This window comes from Hypanus sabinus, chromosome 5 (assembly GCF_030144855.1).
Source record: "Hypanus sabinus isolate sHypSab1 chromosome 5, sHypSab1.hap1, whole genome shotgun sequence".
Taxonomy (NCBI): domain Eukaryota; kingdom Metazoa; phylum Chordata; class Chondrichthyes; order Myliobatiformes; family Dasyatidae; genus Hypanus; species Hypanus sabinus.
The window spans coordinates 6,718,054-6,733,877 of record NC_082710.1 but is presented as its reverse complement, the minus strand read 5'-3'; the positions used below and the strand labels follow the sequence as shown (position 1 = coordinate 6,733,877).

The 15,824-nt window shown below is 41.5% G+C and overlaps 1 protein-coding gene across 1 annotated transcript; it reads right to left on the bottom strand.

Moving 5' to 3' along the window:
* Positions 1 to 2,088: 2,088 nt before the first annotated feature.
* lysmd3 (LysM, putative peptidoglycan-binding, domain containing 3) lies at positions 2,089 to 15,586 on the bottom strand. The gene is made up of 3 exons (XM_059969332.1): positions 15,456 to 15,586; positions 12,846 to 13,115; positions 2,089 to 4,938 (listed from the first exon to the last, which is right to left on the bottom strand). The coding sequence occupies exons 2-3, from the start codon at positions 13,107 to 13,109 to the stop codon at positions 4,294 to 4,296; spliced, it is 909 nt and encodes a 302-aa protein (XP_059825315.1). The 5' UTR covers positions 13,110 to 13,115; positions 15,456 to 15,586; the 3' UTR covers positions 2,089 to 4,293.
* Positions 15,587 to 15,824: the final 238 nt, after the last annotated feature.

Genomic DNA, 15,824 nt, shown 5'->3' with positions numbered 1-15,824 from the left:
GACTCCTCAATACCCGAGGCTGGACTGACACCTTGCCCTATTGTCCTGTTTATTATTTATTGTAATGCCTGCACTGTTTTTGTGCACTTTACGCAGTCCTGTGTAGGTCTGTAGTCTAGCGTAGCTTTCTGTGTTGTTTTTTTTTGTGTAGTTCAGTCTAGTTTTTGTACTGTGTCATGTAACACCATGGTCCTGAAAAACGTTGTCTCATTTTTACTATGTACTGTACCAGCAGTTATGGGCAAAATGACAATAAAAGTGACTTGACTTGAATCTGCTGGAGAAACTCAGCAGGTTGAGCAAGCATTTGTGGGAAGAATGGAATTGAGTATCTTTTTTGTAGCAGAATTATGTCACTCAACCTATTGTCTGCTCCACCATGGCTGATTTATTTTCCCACTCAACCCCATTCTCCTGTCTTCACTACATAATGTTTGACACCTTGACTAATCAAGAACCAATCAACCTCTGTTATAAATATTCCCAATAATTTGGCCTCCACAGCCAACTGTGGCAATGAATTCACCACTCTCTGGCTAAAGAACTTCCTCTTCATCACTTTTCTAAAGTGACATTTTGTATTCTGAGGCTGTACCCTCTGGTCCAAGATTCCTCCACTATAGGATGTATTCTTCTGCATTTACTCTATCTAGATTTTTTAATATTCAATAGGTTGCTGCTCAACCTGCTGAGGTCCTCCAGCTGACTGTTGCTCCGGATTCGTACTTCTGCAGTCTGTCTCACACACACTAGGACAGTGGTTCCCAGAACTGTTTATGCCATGGACCCCAGATAGGGAACTCCTACACTAGGGTGATTTGCCCTTAAGAATCAACTTAATTTAGTTTAATAAAACATGCTTGGAGAACAGTTTCATTTGTTCTAGATTACAGACTAAGCCAAAACATACTTGGAATAAATTTCCTGGAAAATTTATTAAATCTCTGAGATGCAGATATTTAACTTTAAATGGTCTTATCTGTATCCATGTTTGGGTAAATCTACTGTCCAATTCTGATATTATCTGTCACTTCAATACCTAATTCCTGCCTGTTTGGCTGAACTAGAGACCTGTTGTGGAATGAAGATATGCTGATGTGCGTTATGCTTCACTTGTGCAAGAAACTTAAAAAAATTTCCTGATTGCTCCCTTTTCAAGTTTCAAGATTGTTTAATGTCATTTCCCGTACATAAGTGTAAAGGAGAACAAAATAACTGTTACTCTGGACCTAGCAGAGTTACTCTGCAGCAAAAAAACCCCAATGAATATAAATACGTAAGATAGCCAATATACATACATGTCCATAAAATAATGCTAGGCTGTACATAAGGTGACTGACAAGAAATAAAGGTAGTGATGGAGTTAGTGGGTGGAGGTCTTGATCAACCTCACTGCTTGGGGAAAGATGCAACTTGAGTCTGGTGGTCCTGGTGTGAATGCTACATAAATTCCTTCCTGATGGAAGTGGGACAAACAGTCCAAGAATGGGGGTAGGGGTAGAATCCTTCACGATATTGTCTGACCTTTTCTGGTTCCTTTCCATATACATGTCCTTAATTCTTCACGCCAAACAAGATAAGGGAACCCTTAATACCACCACCACCCAAGTGGCATACTAGAACACATTTAACCAATTCTTTGAAAATTATCCCTCATACTAAATTTGTAAATTGGAGATTATTTTGGAGGGTGTGATCCTGCTGGCAGGGGCCTCTTTGTGTGCTTAATGTACAACCTTCTCAAACATAATCTGAGTATCAATTCGAAATCAGGGTACATCAAGAGGCTTCAATTTTTATTTGAAAAGTTTAATATAAAGAATACTGTACAATTTAAAGCTTTAAGAATCAATAATCATTACATAATATAACTTTCAAAGCCTCATTATTAACAGAATACACTCAGTGGCCACTTTATTAGGTATACCTGCTCTTATAGCAAATATATAATTACCACACACAAAATGCTGGTGGAACGCAGCAGGCCAGGCAGCATCTATAGGGAGAAGCGCTGTTGACGTTTCCGGCCAAGACCCTTCGTCAGGCCAAACCAAAAAGAAAGATAGTAAGAGATTTGAAAGTAGTGGGGGGGGGGGGGGGGGGGAAATGCGAAATGATCAGGAATTAAAATGGGAAGATCCACGTCCCATTCTGACATGTCTATCCATGGCCTCCTCTATTGTCAAAATGAATCCAAACTCAAGTTGGAGGAACAACACCTTATATACTGGCTGGGTAGCCTCCAACCTGACGGCATGAACATTGATTTCTCTAACTTCTGTAAATGCCCCTCCTCCCCCATCCCTGACATATTTAGCTGTTTGCCTGTTCTCCAGCTCCCTCTGGTGCTTCCCCCCCCCCCTTCTTTCTCCTGAGGCCTCCCGTCCCATGATCCTTTCCCTTCTCCAGCTCTGTATCACTTTCACCAATCACCTTTCCAGCTCTTAGCTTCATCCCACCCCCTCTGGTCTTCTCCTATCATTTCGCATTTCCCCCTTCCCCCACTACTTTCAAATCTCTTACTATCTTTCCGTTCGGTTAGTCCTGACGAAGGGTCTCAGCCTATGCTGTCTGGCCTGCTGTGTTCTACCAGCATTTTTTGTGTGTTGTTGTTTGAATTTCCAGCATCTGCAGATTTCTTCTTGTTTGCTATATAATTAGCCCATTATGTGGCAGCAACTCAATGCATAAAAGCATGCAGATGTAGCCAAGAAATTCAATTGTTGTTCAGACCAAACATTAGAACGGCGTGAAATGCAATCGAAGTGATTTTCTCTGTGGAATGAATGTTGGTGCCAGACAGAGTGTTTTGAGTATCTCAGAAACTGCTGACCTCCAGGGACTTTCATGCACAAGAATGGTGCAAAAAACTGAAAATCATTCAGTGAGTGGCAGTTCTGTGGAAGAAAACACCTTGTTAATGAGTCAGCGGAGAATGACCAAACAGGTTCAAGCTGACAGTAAGGAGACAGGAAGTCAAATAACCACACGTTACAACAGTGGTGTGCGGAAGGGCATCTCTGAATGCACAACACATTGAGCCTTGAAGTGGATGGGCTGCAGCAGAAAACCAAAATGGGTTCCACTCCTGTACCTAATAAGATGGCCACTGATAGTATACACACGTCTTCAATTATAGTATTTCACTCAATAAATATATTTTATATTAAAACTTATTTTCAGGCAGCAGAATCACTTTTTATATAAACAGTTGAATGTAAGACAATACGTGGTCCTCTGACATTTAGAATGTTTTTGTTTGCAGCTGTAATAAAGTGGGATAATCATTCTGATTACTGCAAGTCTACAAGGTATTACTCCAAAGTTTAAAGAACATGAAGGTGGGAATAAAACTAAATGCTTAATTTTTGTCAGCAGATGTCAGATTTTGCATTTAAATCATAATTATGCTTTACCATTTGCTCAAAGAGTAATAATGTATTTAATAACTAGTGTATTTTCATTAGTTATCGAATACAATTGAATCCCAAAAGAAAGCTTGGCTAAGAACATCATGCTAATCAAGATCACATGACATTATTTAAATTAAGATTTTGGTTAACATAATTGTTTACAATATTATATTGCTGCATATTGAAAACTGAAAGGCCTAGATCAGGGGTTCCCAACCTTTTTAATCATTAACTGAGGGGGTCTGTGGACTTGAGGTTGGGAACCCCTCGTCTAAAAAGACTGAATGTAGAGAGCATCTTTCCTGTAGTGGGTGAGTCAAGGGCCAGAGGGCACAGTCTCAGGACAGAGGAATGTATATTTCTAACTAATTTGAAGAGTAATTTCTTTAGCTGGAGGGCAGTGAACCTGTGGAATTCTTTGCCACAGATGGCTGTGGAGGCCAAGACATTTAAAGCAGAGGTTGATAGGGTGTCAAAGATTACAGATAGAAGGCAGGAGAATGAGGTCGAAAAGGGATCATAAATCAACCATGACAGAACGGCAGAATACACTTGATAGGCTGAATGGCCTAATTCCACTCCTATGTCTTATGGTCACCTGTCTCCAGCTTAAACCGGTTCACCCTTTAAATATAGCTAATTATATATTAGTATCAGTGTTTATGTTATGTTGTTTTATAACACTGGGAAGCAAGTTTTGGTGACCTATCAACTATTTTACAAATGCTGTTTCACTTTATTTGAATAGAAAATTCATGACATGATATAATTTTTGCAGCTCCTCCACATTACAATTCAAACTGATAACAATGCAATGTTCCCCATTAGATAACAGCTGGTAAGGCTTTGCACAGGACAGAAAAATGTGATACAATTGATGTCAGGTGTCAGATGGCTGAAGTTTTGCATTCACGTGATGCAGAGCTTCCTGTGAGTGGATTTTAGTCCTTTGCAAAGGATCAATTTCACTGTTATGCTTTGGCTCTTGCGGTACAATGTTAGTAACAGGTAGATGCGTTGATTCCATTGTCGAATGATGGCTTGTCTCAACTTTTACCAGAACTTCATAGTACAGTAAATAAAACAGAGGTGTAACAATTCCAACAATCAACATTATCATCACTGCGTTCCACCAGCGCATGCCCCAGTCAGCTCCATAATGGGGGTCTTTCCGTCGCGCGATTTTGCGATCCGCTGCTTGATAAAATGGCTGGGCAGATAAAGCTGAAACCACCTCATTTAAATGCTCCCGAGTGGTGTCATTAGATCTTACTATCCTTTCTAAGTCTTTATCAACTTCTCTGAGAAAGTTGTCAGCATTTTCACTGGTAGAAGTGTCTACACCAGTTTTTAATTCCTGACACTGTGCATTCGATTCCAAGGCTACACGTGGAACCAGTCTTGCGGCTGTGGCATTGTGTCTCTCCCCCAGTAAAGTGATCTTCTTCACAGGAATTTTAATAGATCTGAGAGCAAAGAAATCCTGGTCATTGATGAGGTTATTAACCCTCTTGATATCTGCAACCTGAAAAATACAAATGGTATTATATAATGTTACATCATGATCAGAAAAGCAGTCATGGTAGCATAGCAGTTAGCACGCTATCAAGGGTCGGGCAATTGGAGCTCAGAGTTTAATTTTGGCATCCTTGTCAGTGTCTCTATTAGTATGGGTTTTTCCCCCACTAGTCCGAAGACATACCAGGTAGGTGAATTGGTCATAACAAATCTCGTGACTTGGTTGTGGTTAAATCGGGGTTGTTGGGGATTGCTGGGTAGCACAGCTTGAAGGGCCAGACCCATGTTGTATCTTAAATAAAAAACTATGGAAATTAACTTTTGAGAAACTATTTTGTTGATGCCCTCATTCTATTAGAGGACAGTCAAATTATGACTGCAATTAAAATGCATTTCCAACATTAAAGCTATGAACTGTTTACTCTGGAGGTTATTTTGGGGGGGGGTGGGGGAGACAGTAGCATAATGATTAGTGTAGTGCTTTACAGCATCAGCTGCAAAATCAGGGTACAATTCCTGTCACTGTCTGCAAGGTGTTTACACATTCTCTCTGTGACCCTGTGAGATTCCTCCGGTCTCCTCCCAAAGACATATGGGTTAGTTGATTAGTAAGTTGTGGCATGCTTACTGACATCAGAAGCATTGTGACACTTGCACATCCTCAATGCAAAATGATGCATTTCACTGTATGTTTCATTGTACATATGACAAAGGAAGCTAATCTTTAATTTTTGAGAAGCTATTTTATTGATGCCTTCACTCAATAGGAAAAACTATGGTTGCAATTCATATGTCAGAGCAGTGAATTGTTTCAAAGTATATTCCTATCTCAACCATTTTTCCCTTTCTCAGCAGGCCAAGTAGCGCCTTCAGATTTTCTCGTTTGTTTCTACCTTATTGTTGACTTACTTTGATTTAGTACAGAAAAATAAAGTTAGAGGTTAAAGTACAGATATGGAATAAAATGTACAAATATGTACAAATACCAGCAATGTATTTACAATATAAATAGTATTATTATAGGAAGACCTAAGAGAAAGTCACATTGGTTGGGCCTCTGGCACTAAGGCTACGTCCCCACTACACTGGAAAAATCCATAACCAAAGCTTTTTCTCTTTGTTTTTACCCTTCATCCACACTAAAATGGTGTTTTCGTCCCCCAAAACCAGAGCTTTTCAGAAACGCTCTCCAAAGTGTGTACTTTTGAAAACACCTGATTGGCCGGATCAGTGTGAACGGGGTAACCGGAGACTTCCGAAAATGCTGTCAGGCGGCAGCACGCTATTTCATTGTTTTCTTGAACGCAACCTAACAATTTCTGAACAGATGGCAACGAAACTGACGACAGACGAGTTAGAAATGTACTCACCAAATAATTTGACCCATAACTTACTGAAAAAATAAGTATACTCACTTTGCCCTGTTTTCTGTCCTTGCTCGTATGAAGGTGGTTTACCTATTTATGCAAGTACTTCTCTGACAATAGATGTGTAACAGCCTAATGTAACTTTGTATGGAAATACAAGATAACACTGATGCAGACATGTTTTATATTTTTAACAAGGTGCTTTATTAATGCAACAGAGTTAGTCAGTATTTCAATGTTCGTCGTCAGCCGGGTCAATCTGTCTGTGAACTGTACATTCCAGTATTTTTTTTACTTTTAAGTTCTCCTGCTTGAAAGCCAACAGCTGTCCGTCGTTTTAAGTTTTTCTAGACTGTAACTACATAAACGCGCACTTTTACGGCGAGATTCAACACCAAACATGTTGCTTGTTTTCGGTAGATGTGTCCTGCGCATGTGCTGGAGGAGATTCACTGAAATCTCCGTTTCAATGTGGATAGCGATATTTTTAAAAACGCGTAGTGTGGACGCCTATTGTTTTTACACGAAACCTGCGTTTTCAAAATTATCCGGTCTACCTCTGTGACTCAAAAGGGAAGAGGGGAGAAGCAGCATGCTGTGGTGAACTCATTACTTAGGGGAAGGGACAGGAAGTTCTGTGCGCAAGAGATCCCTGGATGGCATGTTGCCTCCTGGGTGCCAGGATCCGGATTTCTCTGATTGAGTCATCAGCATTCTTAAGTGGAAGGGTGATCAACTGGAAGTCGTGGTACCAATAACATGGATAGGATGAGTGACAGTGTTCAGCATAGGGAGTTCAGGGAATTGGGTGCCAAGTTAAAGGTCAGGACCTCCAGGGTTGTGATCTCTGGATTGTTACACATGCCACGTGCTAGTGAAGCCAGAACTAGGAAGATTATACAGTTTAATACGTAACCAAAGAGTTGGTGTAGGAAGGAGGGCATAAGATTTTTGGATCAAGGGAAAGTGAGTCCTGCACAGAAGGGATGGCTTGCACCTGAACTGGAGTGGACTATTATACTAGTGGGAAGATTTGCTAATGCAGCATGGTGAGGCTGAGAGTTGCAGGGGGAATGGACACAGCATCAGGATAGAGGGTCATCCATTTAGAATGGAGATGAGGAAGAATTTCTTTAGCCAGGGAGTGATGAATCCGTGGAATTCTATGCCACAGGCCACTGTGGAGGATAAGTCTTTAATGTATTTTTAAAGTGGAGGCTGATAGGTTCTTGTAGAGATATGGGGAGCAGACAGGAAATTGGGGTTGAGAGGAAAACTGGATTAGCCACAATAAAATGGCAGTGCAAACTCTTATGGGGCAATATGGCCTAATTCTATTCCTATATAATATGGTCTTATAGAATAAAATTGTTTTAAAGTGCTTACTGAGTAGTGATGTGGGTAACAGATAGAAGGTGGTGGGGGTGCTAATGAGAATGGTAGATCAAATTAACTGCCCTGGGAGAAAAAAATTATTAAGATGGTGTTAAGCTTTTGTTTTAATAGCCCAGCAGACTGACCTATCATTTTCTTGGATCATGAGGTTAGAATCTTTGGATTTCACTATGGGAGACATGAACTGACTTTCATTACTTATATTGTACCATCACTGTATGCATGTATAATATAGTATAGATTTTCTATTCATATAATAAATCTATGGCTATACAGGAATGTATATTGTTGGAACTACAGTATATCAATTTTATCCAGAGTTGATCCTGAGTACTTGACGTGGACTTCAAAGTACAAAATCTCGCTTGACGAACGTTTCTGTGAAGAGGGAGATTGGATACCAATGATGTAATACTTTTAATATATTCTGATTTCTGAATAGCCATTGATAAGGTACAATGCAAATATCAAATGAGCAAGGACAGAGGATGTGAAATAAACGAAGTGGACACTTAACTGCAACACAGTAGTCATAAGAAAGAGTAGCCTTTCACAATGACATGGTGGCAAGTAAAAGCCCACAGAGACTATATTATCTCCATAAACACAGGAGATTCTGCAGATGTTAGAAATCCAAAGCAACACACACAAAATGCTGGAGAAAGTTGGGAGGTCAGGCAGTATCTGTGGCGAGGATTAAACAGTCAATATTTCAGGCCGAGACTCCTCATTGGGACTAGAAAGGAAGTGGGCAGAAGCCAGAATAAAGTGAGAGGAATTGGGGAGTGCAAAGGTCTCAGCCTGAAATGTTGCTATTTACTCCTCTCCATAGAGCTGCTGAGTTACCCAGATTTTGCCTGATGAGTCCATAGCGTTTTTTTAAAATCAGACGCTGTACTACATTTGCTGAAGATACAAAACTAGAAGGGCTAGTTCAGACTGAGGAGGATTGCAAGAAATTACAGTAAAACATTAATAGACTTGCAGATAGGCACAGTATATGCAAATTGATTTCAATGCAAAGTCGTAGACTTTGAGTGGAGAACATAGACTGGCTAGACTGAAATTGCTGCAATTTCTATACAATACTGTTTTGAGATCAAATTTCTCTGGCAGAATGTAGTTCTGAAGAAATGAGTTGCTAATATAATTCTCAATAGGATTGAGGGGTTGAAAGATATTGGAAAGGTTATAGAGTCAAACAGCATTAATATAATAGCTATTGACTGGCAACCACTCAGAACTGTGACTTTATAAATCCCCAACTGGAATGGAGGGGCCACTGCTCAGGGATCAGATAAAAGCCACAAAATTGCTAACTCCATCAGCCCCATCATGAACACTAGCCTCTACATCATCTAGGAAACCTTCAAAGGGTGATGCCCCAAAAAGGTAGCATGCATCATTAAGGACTTCATCACCCAGGATGTGCCTCTCCTCATTGCTACCATCAAGGTGGTGGTACAGGAGCCTGAAGATGCACATTCAACATTTTAGAAACAGCTTCTTCCGCTCTGCTATCAGATTTCAATATTTGGGGATTTTGTTCCAAGTGAAATAGTATGCAGTATCTTTTTGTTTCGTCTAGCATTCCCCACTCCCATCATCTGTTTGTCTAATGCCATTTAATATTTTACTCGCCAATAGCACAACCATTAGACATGACAGAATTAGGCCATCTGGCCCATCAAGTATTTGTTCTATCTCCTCCTCAACCCTAATTTCAGCCTTCTCCCCATAACCTTTGATGCCATGTCCAATCAAGAACTTAGCAAGAATAAAGCCTCAGCATCACACCCCTGCTCTTGTATTCTAGACATCTTGAAATTAACGCTAACATGGCATCTGCCATCTTCACCACCGACTCAACCTGCAAGTTAACCTTCGGGGTGTTCTGCAGAAGGACTCCTAAGTCCCTTTGCAACTCAGATTCCTGAATTTTCTCCCCATTCAGAATATAGTCCACACATTTATTTCTACTACCAAAGTGCATGACCGTGCATTTTCCAACATTGTATTTCATTTGCCACTTACTTCCCCATCCTCCTAAGTCCTTTTGCATCCTACCTGTTTACTCAACACTACCTGCCCCTCCAGCAATCTTCGTATCATCTGCAAACTTGGCAACAAACCTATCTATTCTATCATCCAAATCATTTATATACATCATAAACAGAAGTGGTCCCAACACCGACCCCTGCAGAACACCACTAGTCACTGGCAGCCAAACAGAAAAGGATCCTTTTATTCCTGCTCGCTGGCTCTTACCAATCACCAATGCTCTAACCATGTTAGTAACTTGCTTGTAATAGCATGGGCTCTTAACTTGGTAAGCAGCTGCATGTGTGGCACCTCACAGGCTCTCTGAAAGTCCAAATATACAACATCCATTGCATCCTCTTTATCTCTCCTCCTTGTAATCTCCTCAAAGAATTCCAACAGATTCGCCAGGCAGGATTTTCCCTGAAAGAAACCATGCTAACTTTGTACTATCTTGTCCTGGGTCACCAAGTAGTCCATCACCTCATTCTTAACAATTGACTAACTTCCCCAATCTCTTTGCAGTCTTTCCCAAGTTTCAATATATCACCTGTTGACTATTAAAATGTCACATACTGTCAACTATTAAAAGGCACTAATTTTATCAGATCAAGAACAATATTTCGACCTCAGTGCAGTTTTTGTTTGCAAATTTCTTAAAACACCCTACTTACCTTTTTTATATATTTGCATTTCTTGTTTTTTTTTGTACATTGTGTGGTCTTTCATTGATTCTGGTTAATGGATTTATTGAGCTTGCCCACAAGAAAATGAATCTCAGGGTTGTATATGGTGGCATATACACATGTATTTCCATACTAAATTTAATTTGAACTTACAACACGCAAATTTGGCAAATGACTACTAGCAGCTTCAGGGATTTTATCTTCAATAATCATATGTAAATGAAAAGTCAACAGAAAATCAAAAATACAAGAGAGAAGTAAAATCCAGAGTAATGCACAATATACAACAGGAACTCAGCATATCAGGCAGCATCTATTGAGAGGAAAAAATCAACAACATCTCAGCCCAAAACTGTTTACTCCTCTCCATAGATGCTGCCTCACCTGCAGAGTTCCTACAGCTTTCTGAACATGTTACAACAGAAATACAAATCAGATTATAAATTTTACATATATGGCCCCTGAAATTCAAAATTGTAGGAATGATGAATTTAGAGACAGAAAATACATTGTTTTGAACACCTTTTATAAACAGTCATTGCTAACATCCATATATATTACAGATTTAGCTATATGATATCCAAAATGCCAAATGCAGACTTAAATAATTCAGGACTTGTTCAAATGAGCATAAACTATTTGATGGGATTACAAGTATTCAAAATTATTCACTCTTTTGCAGATCAACCACAAACGATATAAATACTGAAGATTTTCTTCATTCGTACAATATGGCTGATACTGCCGAGGCTACATTTAATGCTTCTTCTTTGCGGTGCTGAACTCCGCCAAGGACTGCCCCAAGCCTGGCTGTGAAAGGAGAATGGTGGGCAAAGGGCTAACAACCTTATCCTGTAAAAACCCAGTGCTATAAAAATGTCAACAGAAGCTCCAAGGATCTCATCCCTGGGACAGGAAGGATCTGACACCAAGATGGGCTACACCTGGAAACAATGTGAAAGAATGGCCCTGGATAGAAGACTCTGGCAAGCTATAGCCAGTGGCCAGTGCCCCAGTAGTGGAGATAGGGTTAAGCAAGCAAGCAAGCTAGTAGGCTTAATTGGTGATAGTGTGGCGACACATTTCCTGGCACATCTGAACCGACTCACAATCAGATAGCCTACGGGGGTTTGCGAGCACAGAGCTTTGGAGCCTCTGCGCCACGAGGGAGGCTTAAAAGTGAGGCTGAAGATTTCGAATAAAGTTTTTTCCTTCGACTGCAGTTACCGACTCCGTGTCGTAATTTTAGCGCTGCGTGTAGCACACCGCTACAATAGTACTAGCAGAGACAGTGGTAATACAAGGGGGAAAATTAGAAGACAACTTTCAGTGAAAATATTTTTTTAACATTATTAACCACAAGTGGCTACAGCAGTGAAGGCAGACTTGGTAGATAAATACATTCAGTGAAAATGGTATCAGGGAAGGAAGGAAACAGGAATATAAAACAGTCTTAAAATAGGATTTAAATTATCAAGCATAAGTATTCTCGCCCTGAAACGTCTACCATAAATTTAATTATTGCTCAATTTACATTCTTGAAAGGATATTAGAAATGTTCTCCAATCTTGGCAATCCATTTGCAAATATTTCATCACCACACAAGGAGACATCATCAGTGCGCTGTTCATTTGTGGTGCGTCCTTTTAATACTCACCAACCAACTGGATGTCATTATGAATTGGGAAGGGGGTTTTGACACTGACTGATTGTGCAGCGAACTTTGTGCATTGTGGTCTGGTATTTTTCCTACATTGGCTTACAAATAGGATTGAGATCTATATGTCTGTTTTCAGCAAACAATACTGTAAACAGACATGTTGACCTTGATCCTACATTCTGAACTGAGGACTAATCAATTGACTGGTAAGTATATAAAGGCCAGAAGACACATCACAAATGAACAGCACACTGATGATGTCTCCCCGTACAGTGACAAAACATTTGCAAACAGATTGCCAAGATCAGAGAACTCAACCCAACCAACCACCTGAGCTATACATTTTTCAAGTTATTTCCGATATTAGAATTGAGCTGTGATTTGTCATTTTATTTTACCATCTTGATCTAAGAAAATGTACTTGACATTCACAATTTTGTTTTGCAATTTTAGAGGACTGATTTAGTTTTGGGAAATTAAGTGTTTAATAAAGGAACTGTATTATGAAACAGCATTGGAAATTTTTTTGGAAAATATTTTACATGTCAAACTTCTGCCTTTTGACTAATTTAGAATTAATACAGGGGAGTGGAACTGTTCTGTTGTCACTCCTTTTGTGTTTATTCTTGCTTACATTTAACAGAATATTCTACTTCTATATATACAAATATTTCCAATGCTATGTTCTGCCTATGGCTTTCTTTACCATTCTATCCACCTCTCCTCTGCAACAATCCTCTATGTTACGAATAAAATCATCACTTACAGTACAGCAATACTGCAAAGCAAGTGCATTCAAGGTGTCACCCTCTTGTATTTCTCGAACCAGGTACACAATATCATCCAATCGATCTTTAGATGCAGTTCTTCGAATTTTCTCCTTCCCTCTTGGCCTAAGCTCAAAGCATTCTACGTCCTCTTCTGAAAGTTCATTTTCTGAAGCCGTGCTGTTGGCAAACACATAAACGTTGCCTCCCAATGACTGCTGAATAGTTGCTGGCAGAAAATGAGCTTGGCTTCTCCCTGCCATGGTTAACTGTAAGAAAGGTATAACAATGATTAATCTAGTTTTGCCAAACAAAACAGGTATAAATGAATAATTCAAGCCGTTCTAACACATTAGCACAGCATCCAGCTGCCTTAAGGTTTATAACTGTTCTGTCATTATCTTGCTGTATAATCAACTCTACTGATTCCTTCTAAAGAACACATCAACAAATTTCATTTCTTATCTATTAATAGTGCTTGCCTCAAGTGGATTCTGGTTAGTGGGCCAAAAGTTAATTGGGGAAGCTGTTATTGGCACAACTATTAAAAAACAAATTGAGAAATTAGCCTCTTAGTTGGGACAGGAGAATGTTGCCAAACAGTTTCTAACTAAAGTCAGTTGTGTGCACGTGTGGGCATTAGACACAACACGGTGCTTAAAGTGAACAGTTTTAAAATAGCATCAGTTGTGTGTGTTCACCACACCCGGAGAAATAATCAGCCAATTTGGAACCGCTTTCCTCACCCCAGTTTCATGCATTCAGGCTTGGAGAGTCCAGTAACAGTAGGGAGTGAAAATAGAACGATTTCACTGCTTCAATAAGTGAGGAGCTACGAAGAATTTGAAGGTATCAATCAACAATGATGTTGAATGGCACAATGGAAATGAGGATTTAGATGATTGTCAAAAGGATTGTGTGAAAGCAGGCCATTAACTGCACTAAGTGTCTGCATGATTTTGTTCATTTATAGTCTATCAAAATAACAGCAGCGTGCAGTGAATTCCTTCATTAATAACCATTAGGAACTAATACCTAGTTTTATGGTACTGTAGCAGTAATTTTGGTAGTTCTAATTTGTTCTGTATTTCATTTAGGTATATAATTTGCCCTAATGCCCTTCCCTTGGACAACATTGGTGGCGTGGAGAGCAGAGACTTTGCAGCTTGGGCAACTGCCAGTCTTCCATAAAAAAAACTTGCCCAGGCTTGCGCCCTGGAAACTTTCCAGGGTGCAAATCCAAGGTCTATCGAGACTAACGGAGGCCTACACACAATTTGTTACTGAGTTAATTGGTAGTTTTCACTTTTATACATTTTAAATATTCCATAAAGCTTCAGCTAATTCCCCAGCTGCTTAATTGGGCCAAAATGTACTGGTCCCAAAGTGTCCCAGTTAACTGGAATCCACGATGTGTGTGGGTACATACAATCAAATTTATGAATATAAGCTACCTTATGTAAATATATTTGTTTGTTTTTAAATTGTGTTCTTTATCTTGTGTTTTTTTTGTGCTGCATCAGATCCAGAGTAATAATTATGTCATTCCCCTTTAAATTTGTGTTCTGGAAATGACGTTAAACAATCTTGGATCATTTAGTGCATTTGATAATTCCAGGATCTGTTTTTTTCAAAGAATTGTAGCTTGTTATATTCTCACAATAAAATGTACAAGTTATAAAATACATTCAAAAACCTACTTAAAACATTTGCAAAATTACTTAAAAAGAAATTAGACTGTGGCCTCAAGCAATGTTTCCCTCCTCCCCCCTCATCCATTTCTTTCCCCTCCCCCATCACTAGCTCCCACCTCCTCCTCGCAAATCTCTCCTCCCCCACTTCCCCATGCCATCTCCCCCACTTCCCCTACCCCCATCTCTCCCCCACCGCTTCCCCTACCCCCATCTCTCCCCACCACTTCCCCTACCCCCATCTCTCCCCCACCGCTTCCCCTACCCCCATCTCTCCCCACCGCTTCCCCTACCCCCATCTCTCCCCACCGCTTCCCCTACCCCCATCTCTCCCCCACCCCATCTCTCCCCACTGCTTCCCCTACCCCCATCTCTCCCCACCGCTTCCCCTACCCCCATCTCTCCCCACCGCTTCCCCTACCCCCATTTCCCCCCACCGCTTCCCCTACCCCCATCTCTCCCCACCGCTTCCCCTACCCCCATCTCTCGCCACCGCTTCCCCTACCCCCATCTCTCCCCACCGCTTCCCCTACCCCCATCTCTCCCCCCACCGCTTCCCCTACCCCCATCTCTCCCCCCACCGCTTCCCCTACCCCCATTACCCCCCACCTTCTCTACCCCATCTACCCCCCACCGCTTTCTCTACCCCATCTACCCCCCACCGCTTTCTCTACCCCATCTACCCCCCACCGCTTTCTCTACCCCATCTACCCCCCACCGCTTCCCCTACCCCCATCTCTCCCCCTACCCCCATCTCTCCCCACCGCTTCCCCTACCCCCATTACCCCCCACCGCTTTCTCTACCCCATCTACCCCCCACCGCTCTCTCTACCCGATCCCTCTCCTTTCAGGCCCGTTAACTGGTAACCTCCCCCGCCCGGGGTGCGCCATTGAGCCTCGCAGCTGGACTGGGCTCACCTGCTCGGCGCGCTGATGCCATCTGGTCAGCGCGGAGCGGGCTGCATGGCCGTTCCGACGACAGCCCGGCGCCGCGGATCCCCTCCCGAGCGAGCCGACGCCACCACTCCGCCCGGAACCTGCCAGGTCAGCGGCGCCGGAATCTCGCGAGAAGGGGGCGGGGCGGGAGAAATGACTGGCAGAGGGGTGGGGTGGTCGGGGAGATCTAAAGTGAGAGGGAGAATGAGGATGGACAGGGAGGGGAGGGGAGGGGAGATCTAAAGTGAGAGGGAGAATGAGGATGGACAGGGAGGGGAGGGGAGATCTAAAGTGAGAGGGAGAATGAGGATGGACAGGGAGCTGACTGGCAGAGGGATGGGGTGGTCGGGG